The sequence below is a fragment of the Python bivittatus genome, unplaced genomic scaffold (assembly GCF_059951505.1).
Source record: "Python bivittatus isolate LINGU-HERP-01145 unplaced genomic scaffold, Pbiv_v1 ctg000160_np1212, whole genome shotgun sequence".
Taxonomy (NCBI): Eukaryota; Metazoa; Chordata; class Lepidosauria; order Squamata; family Pythonidae; genus Python; species Python bivittatus.
In genome coordinates, this window is record NW_028277076.1 from 4704133 (window position 1) to 4722525 (window position 18393).

At 42.8% G+C, this 18393-nt stretch overlaps 2 protein-coding genes across 4 annotated transcripts in view; one reads left to right on the plus strand and one right to left on the minus strand.

The window, feature by feature from the left end:
• The window catches only part of CNTRL (centriolin), a 34476-nt gene extending 32541 nt beyond the window's left edge, over positions 1 to 1935 (plus strand). For all 3 annotated transcript variants that reach the window (XM_088146973.1, XM_015889510.3, XM_088146974.1), the window contains 4 exons: positions 236 to 511; positions 647 to 709; positions 1091 to 1300; positions 1848 to 1935. In XM_088146973.1, the coding sequence (XP_088003099.1) occupies positions 236 to 511; positions 647 to 709; positions 1091 to 1300; positions 1848 to 1922 (624 nt within the window). In that variant the 3' untranslated portion in view covers positions 1923 to 1935. The remainder of the gene's footprint in view (positions 1 to 235; positions 512 to 646; positions 710 to 1090; positions 1301 to 1847) is intronic.
• A 1245-nt stretch (positions 1936 to 3180) lies between these two features.
• On the minus strand, positions 3181 to 17252 carry RAB14 (RAB14, member RAS oncogene family). The gene is made up of 8 exons (XM_088146975.1): positions 17006 to 17252; positions 9701 to 9759; positions 8447 to 8500; positions 7696 to 7873; positions 7246 to 7312; positions 5920 to 6007; positions 5617 to 5647; positions 3181 to 5405 (listed from the first exon to the last, which is right to left on the minus strand). Exons 2-8 carry the CDS (start codon positions 9750 to 9752, stop codon positions 5228 to 5230), a joined length of 648 nt encoding a protein of 215 aa, XP_088003101.1. The 5' UTR covers positions 9753 to 9759; positions 17006 to 17252; the 3' UTR covers positions 3181 to 5227.
• Positions 17253 to 18393: the final 1141 nt, after the last annotated feature.

Consider the following 18393-nt stretch of genomic DNA (forward strand, 5'->3'; position numbering starts at 1 on the left):
GGGGTTGTCCTTCCAATTTATAAATTAGTAATGACAATTTAAAAGGAAGCATTCCTAGTAGCTGTTTCAGCTGTTCATCTCAGGCTAGTTGCATTGGTTGGATAAACTCACCTGCAAGGCTTTTGGCACTTGGGTGCTGAGAGTCCACCCAGGACCATAGAGATGCAGCATCCTTGATGCTGTGACACCCGTGGTGAATGACCATTCTTTTTGCTTCTTGTGTCTTACGGCTTAGATGAAGAATCAGGAGGCGCTGGAGAAACGGCAGAAAGAGCTGAAAGGTACGGTTAAGCTGATTAGGCTGGAAGTGAAAGACAAAATGAGGAACGGTTTGAAGGATCTGAGCCAGTCTCCTCCAGAGTTATTGGAGAGTAGGGAAGCTGAACTGGAAGCGAAGGCAAGACCTTGGGGCGACGTGGAAGGCCTGAAGGAAAACTATCCGTTCACCGAAAACAAGACCAGGATGCTGTCCTTGGATGAAAAACTGGACTTGTCTAAAGTCCACATCACGGTAAATATGCTAAGCAGCAGTTGTACCAGGCAGAACAGTGGGCCCCATGGGATACCATCCCTGTTCTGTACATAGCATGAATGTCCACCTGGAGGAAGAACTCCTCCCTCACAAATTCTTTTTTTCTCTTTCAAGGATGAACAGTGGCGTGGAAAAGCACAGCGGGAACGACTGCAGCACCATGAAGATCGTCTCAAGGTAGCGATGACTCACCTGTACAGCTACCAGCTTTCAAACCTTTGCTTAGGATGGGGATTAGAAAGGAAAGGCCAAATATTTTCAATCTCTGTCTTAAGGACAGTAGTCAACTGGGTAGGATATAAAGGCACTAGAAGTTAAGTCTGCCCCATAAACATGGAACTAATTGGGATCCACCACAGCTCTCAATTTGAACCTGCTCTGAGCTGTTCCACATATTGGAGTACTGGTAATCTTTTGAGAATGAAGCCCTTGCTTTAAATTTAGAACGTCGATTCTGGATTAACCCAGAGTGAGCAGCAGAGGCCCTGCTTGCTGGTCCTCTGTCCTGAGCAGTCCAAATCTTCCTAGCCGATAATTAACTTGAACTTCTGCATTCAGGCCCAGCTTCGACAATGCATGTCAAAGCAAGCGGAGGTGTTAATTAAAGGGAAGCAACAGACTGAGGGCACCCTCCATAGCCTGAAGAGGCAAGTCGATGCCTTGGGTGAGCTGGTTAGCAGTACTTCTACCGATTCCCTGTTTCCATCGTTAAACTCCTCAGGATTCACAGATTCTGTGCATGAAGAGTCAGATCTCGCAAAGAACCAGGTATGTTTGCCCAACAACATGGATTTCTTACTAGCATTTACATCAGATGACCCTTGAGTGACTTAAAGTAGCACATATGGAAAATTTACCCCATGAGACTGTGATTCCAAAGTGACTGTCCTTTCTCAATAAGGTATCCCTATATTGTCTTCAATCTGAAAAACAGCTAAGTGTAATTTGTTAATTTTGGCACAGAGCAGTATTAAAATTACATCACAATTATTCGAGAATAACTTTAAAATATCAGAAACCAGTGTTATTTTATACACTGGGGATTTGCAGGGTACCAACGTGGGAAGATTAAAACCCTTCTTTCCCAGAACGGATGGAGGGGGTTACACTATAAGCAGCAAGTATATTCATTTTGGAAAGCTAGCTCAACATACCTTGCAGAAAAGCGTGTATGTGAAGATGTAAGAAAATATTTAAATCAATGTAAAGTGTTTTCTACCTAAAAAGCACTTCATCTTCCTTGTGACTTTTATAAAATCAAAAATCATACAGATGCACTATAGTAAGAGTTTAGCTGAGGTTTTGCTTTTTTTAGTCCGCCAGATCCCCTTCTTCCTGGACAACAGATATTTCAGCACAATCTCAAGTGATTTATCAGTACAAGGCGTAGCTTCAAAAAGCAGGTAAGAAATGGAAGACCCACCGGGCTATGAGTTGTTCTAAACATTGACCAATTAGAAGACTTAAGCCAGAGTTTACATATATTCCTTCTTAGTAGCATGACAAGGGTTTTCTACTCTGGTCAGGAGAAAATCTTAAAAATCCAACGTGGCACTGGACAGTTGCAGTAGCCAGGTCCAAAACTGCTGCAGATTATTCAGAGCCTGAAGCAAGCTAGTGGTCTGTTCCAGGCAAAATGCTGCTTCCTTAAAACAAATACCCTGTAGTTGTCACGAGGAGGAATTACCAGGTCAAGGGAATGGGTGCGGGGGTTTGTTGATACATGCAACTTGCCACTGGGGGCATAAATCACTTTTTGTTCTTACAGAAAATACTATGCACAGATGGTGTTGGTGAAGCCTGTGCCAATGACCTGGATTTGAAGATTATGAAGACTACCTCATTTACTTACAAGTTAATGGTCTTCGAGTCACCTCACCTGCTCTAAGGTTTTCCCCATTTATATAGCAGAATTCTGCAACACTGAAGACAACATCCATGTCTTTGTATCCCTTTTGACTGGAGAGGATGTAAGAAGATGTGTGTGTCTTTTGCTCTTTTACATTTCCTACATTGTTTAGTAAAATTGCTTTTTATTGGATAAAATATTTTGTGAATAAATTTTTTTTTTTAACAAAATGGTTAAACTTTCGCCTATTCGTGTTTGATATCCATTACACTGGAGGATTACACCAGCATACCAGTTTTAATGACTCAAAATCTGTGTTCCCTTCTTCAGGCAACACAGAATTTATTAAGACAGTGTAGAACATTAGGTATGTGATAGCTGTTTATGAGCACCAACCGTTGATTATGTCAGGGTACCCATCACTTCTCTGTAGGACAGAAGCAATTCCCCTTCAACAGGGGGAATCTAGTATATCATAAACATCATGGATATTTAACCACAAAGAAACAAGGCTTACCTTTACCCTCAACCATATTGTGACTTTTCGTTAATTAAAACGAGCTGATGAATGAAATCAGAGCTAATTCTGAAGGTAAGACACACTCCTGTAGATTTCCTCTCAGTAATACAGAAGTCTAAATCCTTATAACATGACACACAACAGTAGAACTCAAGTCCAATCTTTGAAGCTGAAGGTTTGAGGGTTTTTTCCCCCTTAAAAAAAAAAAAGGCATTCATTTCAGGTGACCTGCAATTCACAACCCTTTTATTCTGCATCTCCAAAGAATTACTACCGTCGTTTTGTCTAGATACAGGTACTTTATTTACAAATATTTAGATAGTAGCATTGTTACATTAAATGGGTACAGCAGCCCAAATACGTCCTGTCACAGAAACGAAGACTGTACTTGAATATGGGGGATCAGAAGGGGGTATTGCACCGCCAACAAGCTGCAGGAAGCGATTGCCTTTGCCCAAAACTTAAACTCTGTCAATAGGTCATGGTCCCTGGGCAACCCCCCCTGCTCCCGCCCCCACGGTGCAATTCAAACAGCAAATTCTGTAATACCCATCTACTTTAAGAATCTCAGATTTCAGGAAGGGGAAAAGAAAACTAACTAGAGCAAACCAAAAGGGCACATAGCAAGGGACAGTGCACAAGCTACCCAAATGCTAATCATTTGCACATCCCAGTTTTGGCTTTTATTGAACGTTGACTGTACATTATGCTGGTTATCCCCCTTCGCTTTCGCACACTGGAACATGGTTTTGTTTAGTGTCATCAAGGGGATGTCTCTAGACATTGTAATTGAAACACTGCGGTCAATAGAATCAAACACACTCATCTTTCCCCAGTCATGCTTAACCATGTTACCCCCGTTTTTTTTAAAAAAGGGCCAGACTGCCAGAGAGAGAACAGTTCAGAGTTGAGATAGTTTATGCGTGACTCCAACTTAAGTAGAAAGACAACTCTGTATCCTATACGCCACCCCTCTGAGTCAACTCTCTTTCAGGGAGAGAGGCTTGTAATCACAGCAGAGAGGAAGAACTTGGGAGGAGGACAGAAGACAAGCCAGTTGAACTGTAGTGTCAAATGCTACAGGAGAGTTCAGAGTCCCTAAAGAGTAATGCTTGTGACCATCCAGTTTGGAACAACCCCTTCCAAGAAGCATTAAGATGTGCAATACAGCCCTGCCTTCTTCTACAACAAGGCAGGAAATGGAGCTGGATTAAATGCAGAACTTTGACCAAAAAGGAGAGGGAAAGCCAGTTAGCACATCATCAAGTACACAAGACCTGGAGTAACAGCAAAAATAGTAATAGGTTGCTCACAGGGCGCAGATAAGTCTTACGCTGGGATAGCGATGCCCTTGCGCATCGCTTTAAGAACCAGCGTCCTCTGTGCAACCGCCAAATGCCGAACGTCATGGAGTTAAGTCAGCGGCCAACGAACTGCAGTGGCTAAGCAGGGTGACACGGCCATTCTTAGTTGAGCTGTACAGATACGTTACCTTTAATTTCTCAATGCCAGTAATCAAGGTGGTTTTTCTTCATTAAAATCATACACACAGGATGTATTTGAGTGTATAGCTTGGTTCCTTCAAAATTTATACATATTTACGTTTTGTTAATAAGGGCCCATAAAGGTAAAAATAAGGAGAAGCAGCAGCGTAAAGATATGGGGTACAAGATAAAGTCTTGCCATGTACTAGGCTGAGATGGAGGGGACATACACCAGAGCAGTAAGTGTCTTTCTCTTCTCCTCCCCCCGCACCTGCCAGCCACCACCACCACCACCGGGAATCCTTCCCACAAAAGCAATTCTATGCAGGATCCTGCTCTACCCTTGGAAACAGCTTCATAGCAAATCTTTTTTTTTCTCCTTTCTTTTTTTGTTACTAAAAAGGATAGACCAGTGACAGATTGGGAGGAAAAGCTGAAGCTAACGAAGTTAAACCTTACAAGAGACAAAGCTCTAGAGAGAGAGGGAGAGAGAGAGAGAGAGAGAGAGAGAGAAAGTCATGAGGTCCAGCATCAGAGCTCTGTTTTGTAAATCATGAATTGGTGACATCTATTCACAAGGACAATCAATCATGAAAGGGGGAGGGGGGAATAAAGACGTCTAGATTTACCATGCAGGGACAGGTATGACTCTACTTGCCTTTGATAACCTGATTACATCTAAGTTTCTCTTATTTATCTTTAGCAGTTTAGTACTGTGTTAAACTCTTGCCTCAGGAGTTTTAATTAAACCTGGTAAGATGTGCAGAGGAAACTGAAGCAGCCAAAAGCACTGCTTTTAACAGAGGTGAAAGGTCACAAACAGAGCCAAGGAACTGAGGTCACTAGCAGCCACAGCCTTCTCTTTGGGGCTGGGGTTCACTGGTTAGCCGGCCACCCTGTGGAGCTGAAGGCTTGTGCTGTACCCCTGACTCTGCCGCGTTCAGATCCAGGCTCCCGTCTTGGATGTTCTGGTAGATTTTCTTGGCAGCCTCTAGGAATGCATCTTCAACGTTCTCACCTCTGGGGAAAGCAGAAGCATTAAGTTAGAACTTTTACGACAGATAAATCCACCCACTGGATTTAGGGTGGATTAAAGGAACCATGGGGCTTTTTTCCCCTTGCTACAATCAAGGAATTACACTAACACCACTTGCTTTGCCAGGTAAATTATGAATTCATCCGTGGAAGCCATTTTTTTTTTTTTTTTTTAAACGTGGAGCAGCCTACTTACGTTTTTGCACTCGCTTCAAGAAACAGCAAGCCTGTTGGGGAACAAAATGCAAGTTTAGCATTGGCCGGAAATCTAAATACCCCTCTTTCAGACCTCGCCACCCGGCAAGTCCCAAAGAGTCTAATCTCCAAGGTAAGGAGGTCACAGACAGTTTGAACAGCCAGATCTATGAGGACATCACCAGATTACTGCCACCTGGAGGGCCTAAATCTGCACTGCTCTAAGCAGCTTCTGCACAATCTTTCTGCCGAGTGCTACCCACACTCCGTTCTGTTTGGGCTGCTCTGGAGCATCCATACGCACCATTCTCTTCAGCAAACTGTTTGGCTTCTTCATATGTCACATCCCTCTGGGCTTCCAGATCTGCTTTATTTCCTATAAGGATGATCACCTGTATCCAGAACAAGATACAAAATACAGAACCGAAGTCAAGCAGTTGACGACAGCCGGAGAAACAGAGCCAGTCAAGAGCAGCATTTCTGTGCCAAAGGATCCTGTCAGATCCTTCAGCTGAGCATGCATGATCAGAGCTAATAAACCACATTCCTCTCTTCAAGAGGCTAAAAATTAGGGAAACTGGAATCAGGCATTGCTAGAAGGGCAACTCAGAAGGCTAAAGGATGAATGTTTTAATTAACTGACACTTTGGCTTCTCATTATTGTAAGGAAGCAGTTTTAAGGAACTGCTCATTATGAAATTAAGGCAGACATGCTAAAAGAGGAAGGAAGGAGCCTAGCTAGTTAGAATTACTGCTGCAGCAGCCACATCAAGTTGGGGAGAGACGCCTTCTAACCATGGCGCGTGCTATGCAAAAGGGAAGGAGCCCCCCTTGGAATGCAGGGTTGGGAAAAGCGTTCATTTTCAAAACTGTCTCCCTTAAACACATTTTGGTCACAACCAACTCTGTTCAGCTGTTCCACCACCTGGTGGCTTCCAGAGACAGAGAGGAAGAGGCAGTTGAAAATACTCGGTTCTCTTATCCACCACCTCCCAACCTGCAGAATGGTAAGTTTCCCATAGAGACTTCCAAGAGTGGTGTCCTCCAATGAAGCCTTTTCTTTTCCCAATCAGGGGTAGGACAGAAGATAAAGTCACCTCACCAAGGGACAGCTTTTCACCCCAGCTCTTTGGCCACTCTTTTTTTTCTCGCTCCTTCCCAGAGTCGCTCACTATTCAGGTTGAAAGGCTTCCTGTATGCACACCATAGTTTTTAATTTTTGAATCAGAGCTTAGCAATTCAGATGCTTTAGAAAGCCACAGCAAAGACCAAGTATCTACTCAGCATCCTGGCTCCAGGTTTGGATTTCTTGCTTCAACTTTTGGGTTTTTTTTTCATTTTGGTCAATTTAACCAGAAAAAGGCAAATAAAGGTCTGGAGTGAAGAGATAAATCCAAAGCTAATTTCGAGATGGCTCATTTTAAATGTAGCTGACACATTCAAGGCGGTCTTTTGTTTTCAACAGCCGGCCTCTTCTGGTTTCTAAATTTCACACTACCAGTATCCCAAAAAGGCAGCTTGAACAGAGGTCCGTTAAATGCGGAAAGAAAAAACGAACCTGGAGATCGGCAGGCACTCATTGTCGAGCAGCCCAAATTTAATGCAACGGTTCCTAAATTGTGAAACTCACAGTATTTGGATTAGTCAGATTCCTTGCATCTGTCAGCCAGCTGCTTAAATGGTTGTATGTACTTCTTCTGCAAGAGAAAGATCAAGACGTTTACAGAACACCAGCTCGTTTTTCTGTCTCTACAAAGATCACAGCCGGAGAAAGTCCAGCCTCTCCCCCCACCTGGCCCAAGAAAGGAAGCTTCGGTACTTGTGGTCTTCTTCTCTCCCCGTACCTTTTCCTACCACATCTATCAAAATTGTGTGGCTGAATGCAGGGGCTTCTTTCACATCTATCTGGGAGTGTCAGGAAATCACTATTATCTGGCTAGAGGCGGTTTGATACAACAGGTCGACTCCTGCTTTGTTCCAGTGGGTAGGGTCAGCTAAAGAGCCACAGCCGGTTAAAAGACAGGTAATGCTGGGTTCAAACAATGGCAAAGGGACTCTCTAGCCCAGAAAGACACCTTACCTAGTGATATCATAGACCATAAGGGCGCCTGCTGCTCCTCTGTAGTAGCTCCGTGTGACCGCTCTGAATCTCTCTTGTCCTGCCGTGTCCCAGATCTGCAGCTTAATTTTCTGGCCACTAACTTCAATTATTCTGGTACCAAACTCAACACCAATTGTATGGGGACAATCTGCCATAACTGTGAGCAAAAATAAAATAATAAAATAAAATAGTGAGAAAGCAGGATCCACCGAATTCAATACGTCCATCCACAGCGATTCCCACTAACATGGAGCAGACCCATCATTTCTGAAGACTATCTTAACCCACCTTCTCAGCTGTCGTGGCATTTATCCCAAAAGAAAGGCAGCCAAAACTCTACCAAAAGGCTCTACTTCCAAATCAGCAGTTATCAGGGTTTTTTTCCCTTACAGAGCACTATTAATTTTTGACTTGTTCTACTGCATGTTTCTCACAGGAGTGAAAAACAGGCAAGTGTTCTTTCAAGACCTCGCCAGCTCTAGCGATCAGCAGAAGTATAAATCTTTGGTTGCCAGTCTATATATGAACAAAAATCCACAATATTAAATCAATACGATCACGTTTTATATAATTGGAGGCATTTTGCCTCAGTGAAATCCAGAACTGTTCCCATTCCATAAGGCAGTTTTAGTAATATAAAAGAAGCCTAAAATTAACATGCTGGGAAAGTGGAGAGGACAAAGACATGTTGGGGTTACTACTTCAATTAGAAATAGATATGCACACTTACACTTCTTTTCTGTAAATTGGTGGAGCAAGCAGGATTTTCCTACACCCATATCTCCTTAAAATGAAAAAAAAGAGAGAAGAGATTGTTTTAGAAATGAATTGTTACCATTGCTACCTTGATTTAATATCTATCACAGAAATCAACTGTGGAAATAATATGGAACCATTTCCCACACAGACTGTGTAATAATCCACAATCAGCATTCCTCCTTAATAAAAGTGCCAAGCAAGCTTTTTTAAGAAGGGGAAGAAAAGAAAAGAAAAACTAGTATATAATCATACTGGAAACTGCTCTGGAAACTTTTTCAACCATCTGTTCTGGTATTCCTACTACAGAATTTGTAACTGAAAGTAAGGAGAAAAAAGCATTTCCTCTAAAGAGCACAGATGAGTAACATGCATACTCTATCTGTATTTCCAGCTCTGGAACCTAATCTGTGTTTATACAACATGCTAAACATTAAACATGGTTTATATACCCACTAAAACCAAACGAGTCACCTCATGTCTGATCATACTGTGTGTGAACATATCCCATCTTTAGGCTACAAAAGACCCCAGATCACAGGGCCTGTATTCTCTTTTGAAGCTGGATGTCAACAGAGCCTAAAATCACATTCCAAGATTACATAACGTTTGTGTAATCGTTAATAATTCTCTTAATTCCAATAAGAGAATATTCCACAGCTCTCCTTGGCTTATATCATATTACTACCCAGTGTAGCCGATGTACAAGCGTTGCCAAATACTGGACATAAAATGGGGATCAAACGTCAGTGCAACAGTAGCAACTGAAGGAAGTGACCGAGGACAAATCATTCTATCTCAGTGTCTGGCTTTGAAGTCCAAAGCGCTGCCAAACTGAAGAAACCTATCTGCAGGGTTACTTGTGCAACAGAAGACTAGGCTTCTGCAGATAAAGAGTGCAGCAATCTAAGCATTAAAAACAACCAGGCCTGCTTGATGAATGGGGCCAAACCCTCAGACTGAACTGAAAGAGCCACAGTTACCACACCACCCGTGTCCTGTGAATTTGCATGCCACTTTTCCACTGAGCCTTGCATCCAAGGGATGTTTCAACAGACACAGAAAATACATTCTTAACATTTTACTTGCAATTCGTAGATTGGACCCCTCCAACACAGTCTTCCCACAATTCCTATTATTCCAAACCACCTGAAGTTAAAAACGTCTGGAAGACCGCTTTAGCAGAAATAATGAGGTATCCGTAAAAGTTAAGGATATTTAGACTTACCAATAATGATGTATTTAAAGATGTAGGAATAGTTGTAAGGTGCAGTTGCCATTGTGGCACTAGAACAGAAAAGAGATACAGCTTAACGTTATTATCCTTTGATCCAGTGCTATCAACTCTCAAATTACCAGTTTTGTTCACAAGTCATAGCCCATCATTAAGATAAAATAGCCACAAAACCCTAAAGTAAACTGACTCCTTATACATTTACTAGGATATAACTTTGACTATTTAGAAGAATGAAATACTAGAGTTGCAAACTAAACTGGAGACAAATGGCTTTCTAAAGGGTTTGCAGAGTTGGGATTTAAATCCTGTTTTCACTTCTGAAACCCTGAAAGATGTTTCTGCCTGCTATGCCACTCCCTGGAACAACTTCCATCCTCATAGAAAACTTATGACCATCAAGTCTAACATGAACTGCTTAGAGAAGACCTGATGATTTAGGAGAGAAAGAAATGTTTTTTTAAAGCCAGTTGTTTTCCCCAACATTCTTGAATAGACCTGATCAACATAGATGTGAATGTACAATCAGCTCAGAATGTGCCTTTTCTTAAATCTTTCAAAATTTCCACCCATAAAATAACTCTGTGAATGATGGTATGTGCATTCTGCAATCTGTGTCAGGATAAACCAAAGATGCACTGAGACAAAATTGCTCTGTTCATTTTCAAGGAAACAAACTCCAATCAGTATTTCTAGCACTCCTTTACTGCTGCTCATAGAACAAATAATTTTCTGCTAAAAAATCTAAAAACATCTAAAAAAAAAAGTAGAATTCTTTTAGCAAAAGAAAGCTAAAGCAAAATCATTGGGATCTGACTAACTATGAAGCAAGAGTGGATACGTTTCATCACCGTATTATTTGCACGGTCAGTTTTCAGACATGCAAACAAGGACCCCAGGCATTATTTCATAATGAGCAGTAACACCCATCCAAAACTTTTAAAATTAAACTGCCAAGAAATCTTCTGTGATAACTGTTTATATAAACCCAGCACAGATTCACTGCCATAGTTGCAACCTTAGGCCACGGATAAGCATATAATAAGCATACTGTACATATTTCAAATCATATGGCACTAAAACAAAAGGGATTTGTCAAAAATATATCATTTAAATGACCATGTAAGTCACCTTATATCGGGTTTTTTTAGCAATGAAGCCTTACCAAGACAGCTTGTTGAAGAGTTGGTTAAGAGAATGCATCTTCAAGAATTCTCTTAGTCCTATTCTAACAAAATTGTATAGCTCCTTAGATATGAAATAAATGCCAGCCTTAATAATCACTTACATAAGCCCTATTCAGGTACTGGGCGAGACCTCTTTATATGTGTACATTTGTTAATGTTTGCATAGACCAACTACAAATATGGTTTGGCTTTCAATGATGATGCAGAGATTCAATATTAAAAGCAGTTTTATTTTTCCCCTTTAAAGCACTAATAAAGCCTTATTTTCTTCCACTATGGAATAAAAAGGACTGCTTACAGGATTCTTACTGACTAGAGTCAAGGATCCACACCTTCACCCAGGATGTGAATGTGCCTCCAAGTTCTTACAAGAATTTATCTCTTTCCCTTACACACCACACACACATATAATATACTTTCTAACTGCACAGAGGGACCCTGGAGACTTCAAGAACCGATATTTTGAAATTCATATAATTTTCACGATTTGTCATCAAATCAGCAACAGCAGTAACACATTCACTCGTTTAAGAATGTTTTCAGATTGCTGCTCCTTCATAAGATATCATGGAAGATTTTCCCACAGTGGACACACCTAGATATTACATTCAAAGTGTGCTTTCCCAATTTCCTGGCAAGATAGTGGAAGAACGTGTTGAACAATTAGCCCAACATCACAGAATCCTAACAGGCTGAGGACTACACAGCCTACTCCCCAGTATTTCAAGCCTCTTATTTTTCTCCTCTTCCTGTGAGAAATTATCTAACCGGTGCCTGTAATAAAAGATCATAAAGTGAAAAGAATTCCTGAGCATTCACAAAGCTACTTACCTATTTCTAAGTCTTAAATTGAAACTGCTCATTAATTTCATGGCTAAAGGTACAACCTCATGTGTAAGCTATAGTTACCAAGGTAAGTAAATGGATCGATGGAGAAAGAGTGGGTCTCTATCCCTCTTACATCAGCACAACTGATTTCTAAGTTCATCTATCTGCCAGCTCAATCCTTCCTACACTAGCCAATCTGGCTTAAGACTTTTTAGAAACACTTTAGTATTCTGTATTTCCCCACTGATCTGGAAGGAAAACCCCACTTTTCCATTACCAGCCTCAAAATACTAGTTATTAGCTTCATTGAGAGAATTACTGAGTTTATTTATAATACTGCCCTGATATACTGATCCAATATTGTAAATGTGACATCACAGAAACGCAGCATTTAATATACACTTAAAAGAAGTATATTTATTTCAAATTTGGACACTGCCCATCTCATGAGGAAGTATACAATTTCAAGCTTCCTGAACAATCAGCAATCCAACCCATCTTTTACCCCAACCAAGTTTCTGGCTAAACTGGGAACTCCCACTGAAGTTGGATGTAGTAGCTCTTTGACAGGACCAATAGTAACTCAGAACAAATTAATTTAAAAAGAAAATCAACCTACAACATTTCTCATCTGTCCCCAACCCTTCACATAACATTTGTTGTTAGGCTTGAGGGATGGGAAAGAAAGAAGGGAAATAGCAAGCTTGCTAGAATACATTCATTTTGTTCCCTCCCTCCCAACTTCCGGTTTCTAGATCTCCATGTTTTATTCAGCCTCTCTCTCTGCTGGAGAGCAACTCTGAGGGAAACTCAGTTTGATACCTTCAGTAGAAACAATATCAGTTTTTTAAGCCTGAAATGAGATTTTGAATTACATCTGACTAAATTGCAAAAAAAAAAAGGGGGGGGGTGCTTTGTAACTACTAACAAGCACAATTGTGCTCAGATTTACAAAACATTTAGAAATCCTTAGAAACCCTTTAAAAAAAAACACATACATCTTATTTTTGATTCCCTGAAGTCTAGATTAATCAGCTATTGTGCTAGCTTTCAAAACTTCTTCCAGTACTGTAGTTATTTTTTTTAGATTTCATACAGAAAATATGAGTTAAAACACAATACCAGTGGTTATATGGATTCTGTATCATCCCAAATATGATAAGTCCTCTAATGGATTGTTAGCTGTTCGCCTATTAGCATCATAGCAGAATTAGCAATCAAAACCTGGAAGAGGAACTTGATATATAAGCTAAATTCCCTAAAAACAAAAGGCATTTTAATAGAGAAAGCTGACTTATCTAACAGCTTATGTACAGTCAATTCAGTTTACAACTTTTTGTGGGACAATAAGACATCCTATCGCAAGAAGAAGGGGCAAAAGATAGCAATGGTTCATAACATGTCCCTCCTTTTTAAAAAAAAACAAAAAACTTCCCTGCTTAACAGAACTGAAGCTACTAGAAAGGGGAAAAGGACTTTAGTTGTTTGGAAACAAACTCAAAAAGTGACAAAAAGAGCAGAGGGATGCTCAAAGCAGCCCTGCAATCTTCAAAAAACAACAATTGTCCCATATAACTGCCAATGGATTTGCAACCTCTGCTATAGCGCCTTCTAGTTCTGCTGATCATTCCTCCATTTTTAATGTGTGGGAGACAGCCACCTTCAAAAACCAGGATTCTCCAAAATACAGTAGAAGTTAGTCTAATTCACAGCCCTTTTCTACTGCAGGAAGAATTAATCAGAGAAATGTGAAACCTAACAAAAATTAACGTGTATCCTACTTTATTTCAGTTTGTATTGCCACCAAACCATGGCAATGAAAAGTCTGTCTAATCTATGTTGGCTAGTTCGTTACTTTTTTAAAATGAGCAAGTTAAATAATGAAGCAGAAGTGACATTACACAGATATCAAAGGAGAGATTAGCATTTTAACTGAATTCATATCAGAGAATAAGGAAGAAAAGACAGCAGTGAATTTCTCATTGGAAACAAATTGGTTAACCAATTAAAGGAGGCAGATGAAATGTTGCTTGGAATGGGGCAGGCAACAAAAAACTGATAGTGATAGAAAAAACAGTGGCAAGTTTATAATTTTTTTTTTAAAGGGGGCAAGGTTAAGTTTAATTATTGTCAAAAAAAAAAAGAGCTTAAACTGTTCAAGAAGATTGTGAAATCTATCCTCTTGTAGGTTTCAAGGAAAAATACAAAGCTGGCATCAGAGGGGATAATTAAGAAATGAAGAATCTGACTTGGACGAAAGGCCAGAATGCATGACTGTCGGGTCTTTTCCCACTAGAACAAAAACCCTGAGCTCAGTCAGATAGTTTATGTCATTCCCCCTTTAGAAGATATTATTTCCCAAGAGTAAGCTTCATCTAGTAAGCACATGACCAATACTCCTCCATCATCTGATCTGAATTCATCAGTTCTATACAGAACAGCATCCATACTGTGGTGCGGCAAATGCAACATTTCGCTGTTCCACCTGACAGCCTGCCATATGAATGAATGACACTATTTCAGGTCATGTCCATCCTGGGAATATCTTAAGGCGCTGTTTTGTTAATTCTTTGCAGCAATCACTAACAATATAAAGACACACCATCTTCTAGATTAAACTGATATTTTAAAATGTGCTAAAGAAATTCCTTCAAATATGTGTCCTCTTGCACATAGTCCCCCCTCCCCAGTGGCACAATTTCATTCATAACTCTTAAAACTGCCATTGCATTTTAATCAAAATACTGCCCGCTAACCAAAAACAAAAAAACCCCTTCCCCTTAGCAGTTCCACATATTGGTCATCCTTAAACATTGGATATAATTATTCCAGTGATAACTAGACCAAAGATCCAGATGTATGCCTGTTGATATAACTGCAGGTTTAAGGAATCAGAGAAAAAGTCTTAAGCACCATGAATGATTGCAAATGATGCTCCCCACATACCTAACTACTGTTTAAACAGCATGGAGCCCAAGTCAATACACATTTACACATACATCTTATCATCCCAACTCTTCAGCGCACTTAAGGTAACCCTAGTGAACTTTTCTCTTCATTAAAGCTAGAGTGCTGCACTATTCCCCCCCCCCCATAGCAATAGTGCCTCTGTCCTTTTGGAAAGTCTGTACAATACAGAAGTATGTGTACAAAGTTCACAGCCTGCCATGGGAAACAATAAAATGCCTTAAATGTTCTTTATTTATTCAAGAATGAAAAATACCAAGCCACTCCCTTGTCTAAGTGTAGCCACTGAAAAGACAGCACACACAGGAAAAGCTGACAAGACTTCCTAGATATGACCAAGCCATGGCAAGTCTCCAAAATAAAATCATAAAACTGTAGGGAATCCTCTCACATGTACATCTCTGCTTTGTTACAGAGATTGTATAGTGATTCCTTTTGTTTTCAGGGACTGTAAATGCAACACCAAGAATGCAAAATCAATCTTGGATCAACTTTTCCAATTTCATGCCTTCTAGATGTTTGAGAACGTAGCTGCCATCAGCCCAAGTAAATATAGCCAAAATTAGGATAACAAGTTTGCACATCTCAGAGGCTGGTGTTAAAGAAGGCACTTTATCAATATTTTACCACACAATCCTTTGTTCATACACAATTTGAATGTAACAGAATTCACACTTCAGCAGATGTGAATCACCCCAAGCAACCAAAGTGAACAAAAAAGACCCCACAACCAAAAGCTGAAATTTTAGCAAAGGTGCCACTCCCAAATATGAAAGATATTCAGGATAATCTCCATTAACATATGACAGTAGTTCTCCAGGAATCTCACATAAAATATTCTTAACCTGATTAGAAAATTTGCAAAGGGAAAAGCAAGTTTACAAGTATACAGGGTTCTCAACTGGCTTTTCCTTATTAGCAAGAGCCTCTGCTCTGTTAATTTGAAAAACAAGCATTCAAAGTTTATTACATCTGTATCAAATTATTTCAAGGAAGGGCAACCGTACAAACGCACATACACTGATTAAAGGATAAGAGGGGTGCACAGCTCACCCCGTGTATTCAGAACTGAATGCAAGTATCTCTTATTGAAGCTCTACTATGGGTATGTCATTTAAAAGCTGCAGTCTCAACACTGCAAATTTTAAAAACCAATTAGTGCATTACATATCACCAATCCTTGCTACTTTCAGTTCAGATTCAAATTTGTTGTTTCAAGCATTCATACACTTAGCCTACTTAGAAGGACTTATCCAAAATCCCCAACCTACTTCAAAATGCTCATTCTCCACTCTGATGTAATAGGTACAACACAAATGGCACTCACTGCACATTTTTACTTAGCTGTGTTGTACGTCACTTACAAATGAGATGACTTCACACACAGTTTCCTTACTTTCTCCATAGAAAGAAGAAAGACATGTCTTTCCTTGACGCCTTCAGGACTTGGGCTGCAAGGCACCCAAGAAAAGGACTTAAACGAGGACCGAGAACTTAAATAAACTGCAGGCAAACAGCACCACTCTCCAGAAGCAGGTGTACCCAAACCCTCTGAAGGATCAACCCTGGCACCATGAGAATGAAGCGCCATGGAGCTCAAGAGGATATTGCTCGTGGCACTTGGTAAACTTCTAGCACACAAAGGTCGGTGGGCTCCTGCCCCCCAAAGCTTCCCGTTGGTAACGAAGCAGGAGGGCAAACGGGAGGAGGATAGACAGAAGCAGCAGCAGAGGGCCCAAGGCCAGAAATGGTGCTGCAACACCTTACCTGCGAGAAAAAGCCACAGCCCCACCAGGGCTGGCTTCTCCTTTACCACCGGCCCTCCCCGTCCCACCCCATCAGGACCACGGGAAGCCCAGGCCGGCAGCGTCTGGGGCAGAATGCAGGGGCTGTGCCCACCGGCTGGGAACGATGGGAAGCGGGTCCTCAGGGGATGGGTGGGGGGCTGAGCCCCGGCGGGGAGCCTTCAGAGCCGCGCTGACGGGCAGGGAGGAAGGGGAGCGGGGCCCTGCGTTTTCTGCAAGGCAGCCTTGCTGGCTTGTGGGGACGGGGGCTGCGGTCCCGGAGGCCCACAAGCTCTGGGGTAGGACAGGCTGCCGGCAGGGAGGGATGGGAGCTGGGCTCTGCGGGACGCACGGGCTGGGGATGATGGGAACGGTCGCCATCCAGCCCCCTCCTCCCCCGGACGAGAAGGCCAGGCCTCGGCGCCCGCGGGCGCTGCTTCCCCCGCGGAAAGGGGAGGCGGTCCCCTCCCGTTGCTAGGCAACCCCCGGGAAGGAACGGGCCGGAAGGCCTGGACTAGGCCGCCCAGATTTACCTGGGCTCGAGCGGCTGGTGACTGGGCAGCTTGGCAGGAGAGGCAGCGGCGGCCACAGCAGCGTCTCGTCCCGGGCTGGAGCCGCGGCGGCGCGCACGAGGGCAACGGGCGGCGGCGGCGGCGGCGGCGGCGGGGGTCTCCTCCTCCGGCTTCTTCTTCCCTCTTTCGTCGCCGCCGCCCCTCCTCTTCCCTCACAGACACCCTCGATCCAAGATGGCGGCGACCCTTTCCGCGGGGTTTCCCCGCCCACTTCGGACGGGGCGGGGCCGGGAGGCCGGCCGGGCCAGTCCAGCCGCCAAATCTCTCCTCCAGGAGAAAGAGGGCGGGCGACGCGAAACAAAACTCGGCCAGGGGAGGGCGGGATGCGGCAGAGGAAAGGGCCAATCGGGACAGCGAAGGAGGCGGGGCCGAAGGGGGTGATGGTCGGGAGAGTGGCTTTGTGGTTTGGGGATTTTTTTTTCTGGAGAGAGCGCGGAGGCGGGGCGGAAGGCCCGGCCCAGAGCGCCTGCGCTAAGAAAAAAAAAGCCGGCTCTTGTTTGGGCAGCTGAAAGCGAGGAGCATGCGCAGATAGGAGAGGGGAAAAGGCGCAGGCCAAAGGGGAGGGGCCAGCCGCCCGGCGCGCGAGCCCGAAATGGGCGCGCATAACAGAAGGGGGATTTTAAAAAAATCGAAATGGATGTCAAGCCGTGGAGCTTGGCCAATGAACTCCGCCCGCGGTCGTTCTGGCCACGCCCACCGGCCCAGGCCCTCCCCTTCGCTTTCAGCAGGCCTGCATTCAACGGGGAAGCGTCCTCTCCTGCTGGCAGAGCTTGACCAGTTGAATTTCTGCCTGCAAGTTTGCTAAACTACTGGCTAGTCAAGGTTGTGGGCGTTCTAGGGGAACCTTACAAAAATAATTTTATTATCCTTAATGGTAACACGTAAAACATTTATCTGAGCTGATCATGCCAAGGACACGATCAGGATTAGAACTCAAAGCCCCGTAAAACAGGAGCAGCTTACGAGAATAAGTCGCCCAGTCCTAACCATGATTCATTTGCTGGAGCTTAGCCTGCTGTGTGGGCTAGTTGTGGGCTACTGGCCACTAAAGCGCACTGTGCAAAGCCAAAACACGCGTTAATCAGTAACCAGGCGAGGAGGGTTGTGTGAATGCGCCCGCTGGGGCTTCGCGCTCATGACACGCTGGTAAAAAGGCTGAGAAAAGGGCGATGAAACGCGCTGCACCACTTTTCCGTGGCCACTAGATGGCAGCGTTGCTCCACGGTTGGAAAAGGAAGGTGCAAACGCGCGTCTGCTTTAAAAGGAGAATGCAATAAAGTTTGAATTAACTTAGGCGCGGTCCGGCCTCAGCGTTTAAAGGAATACTACGACTTACACCGATGTGCAAA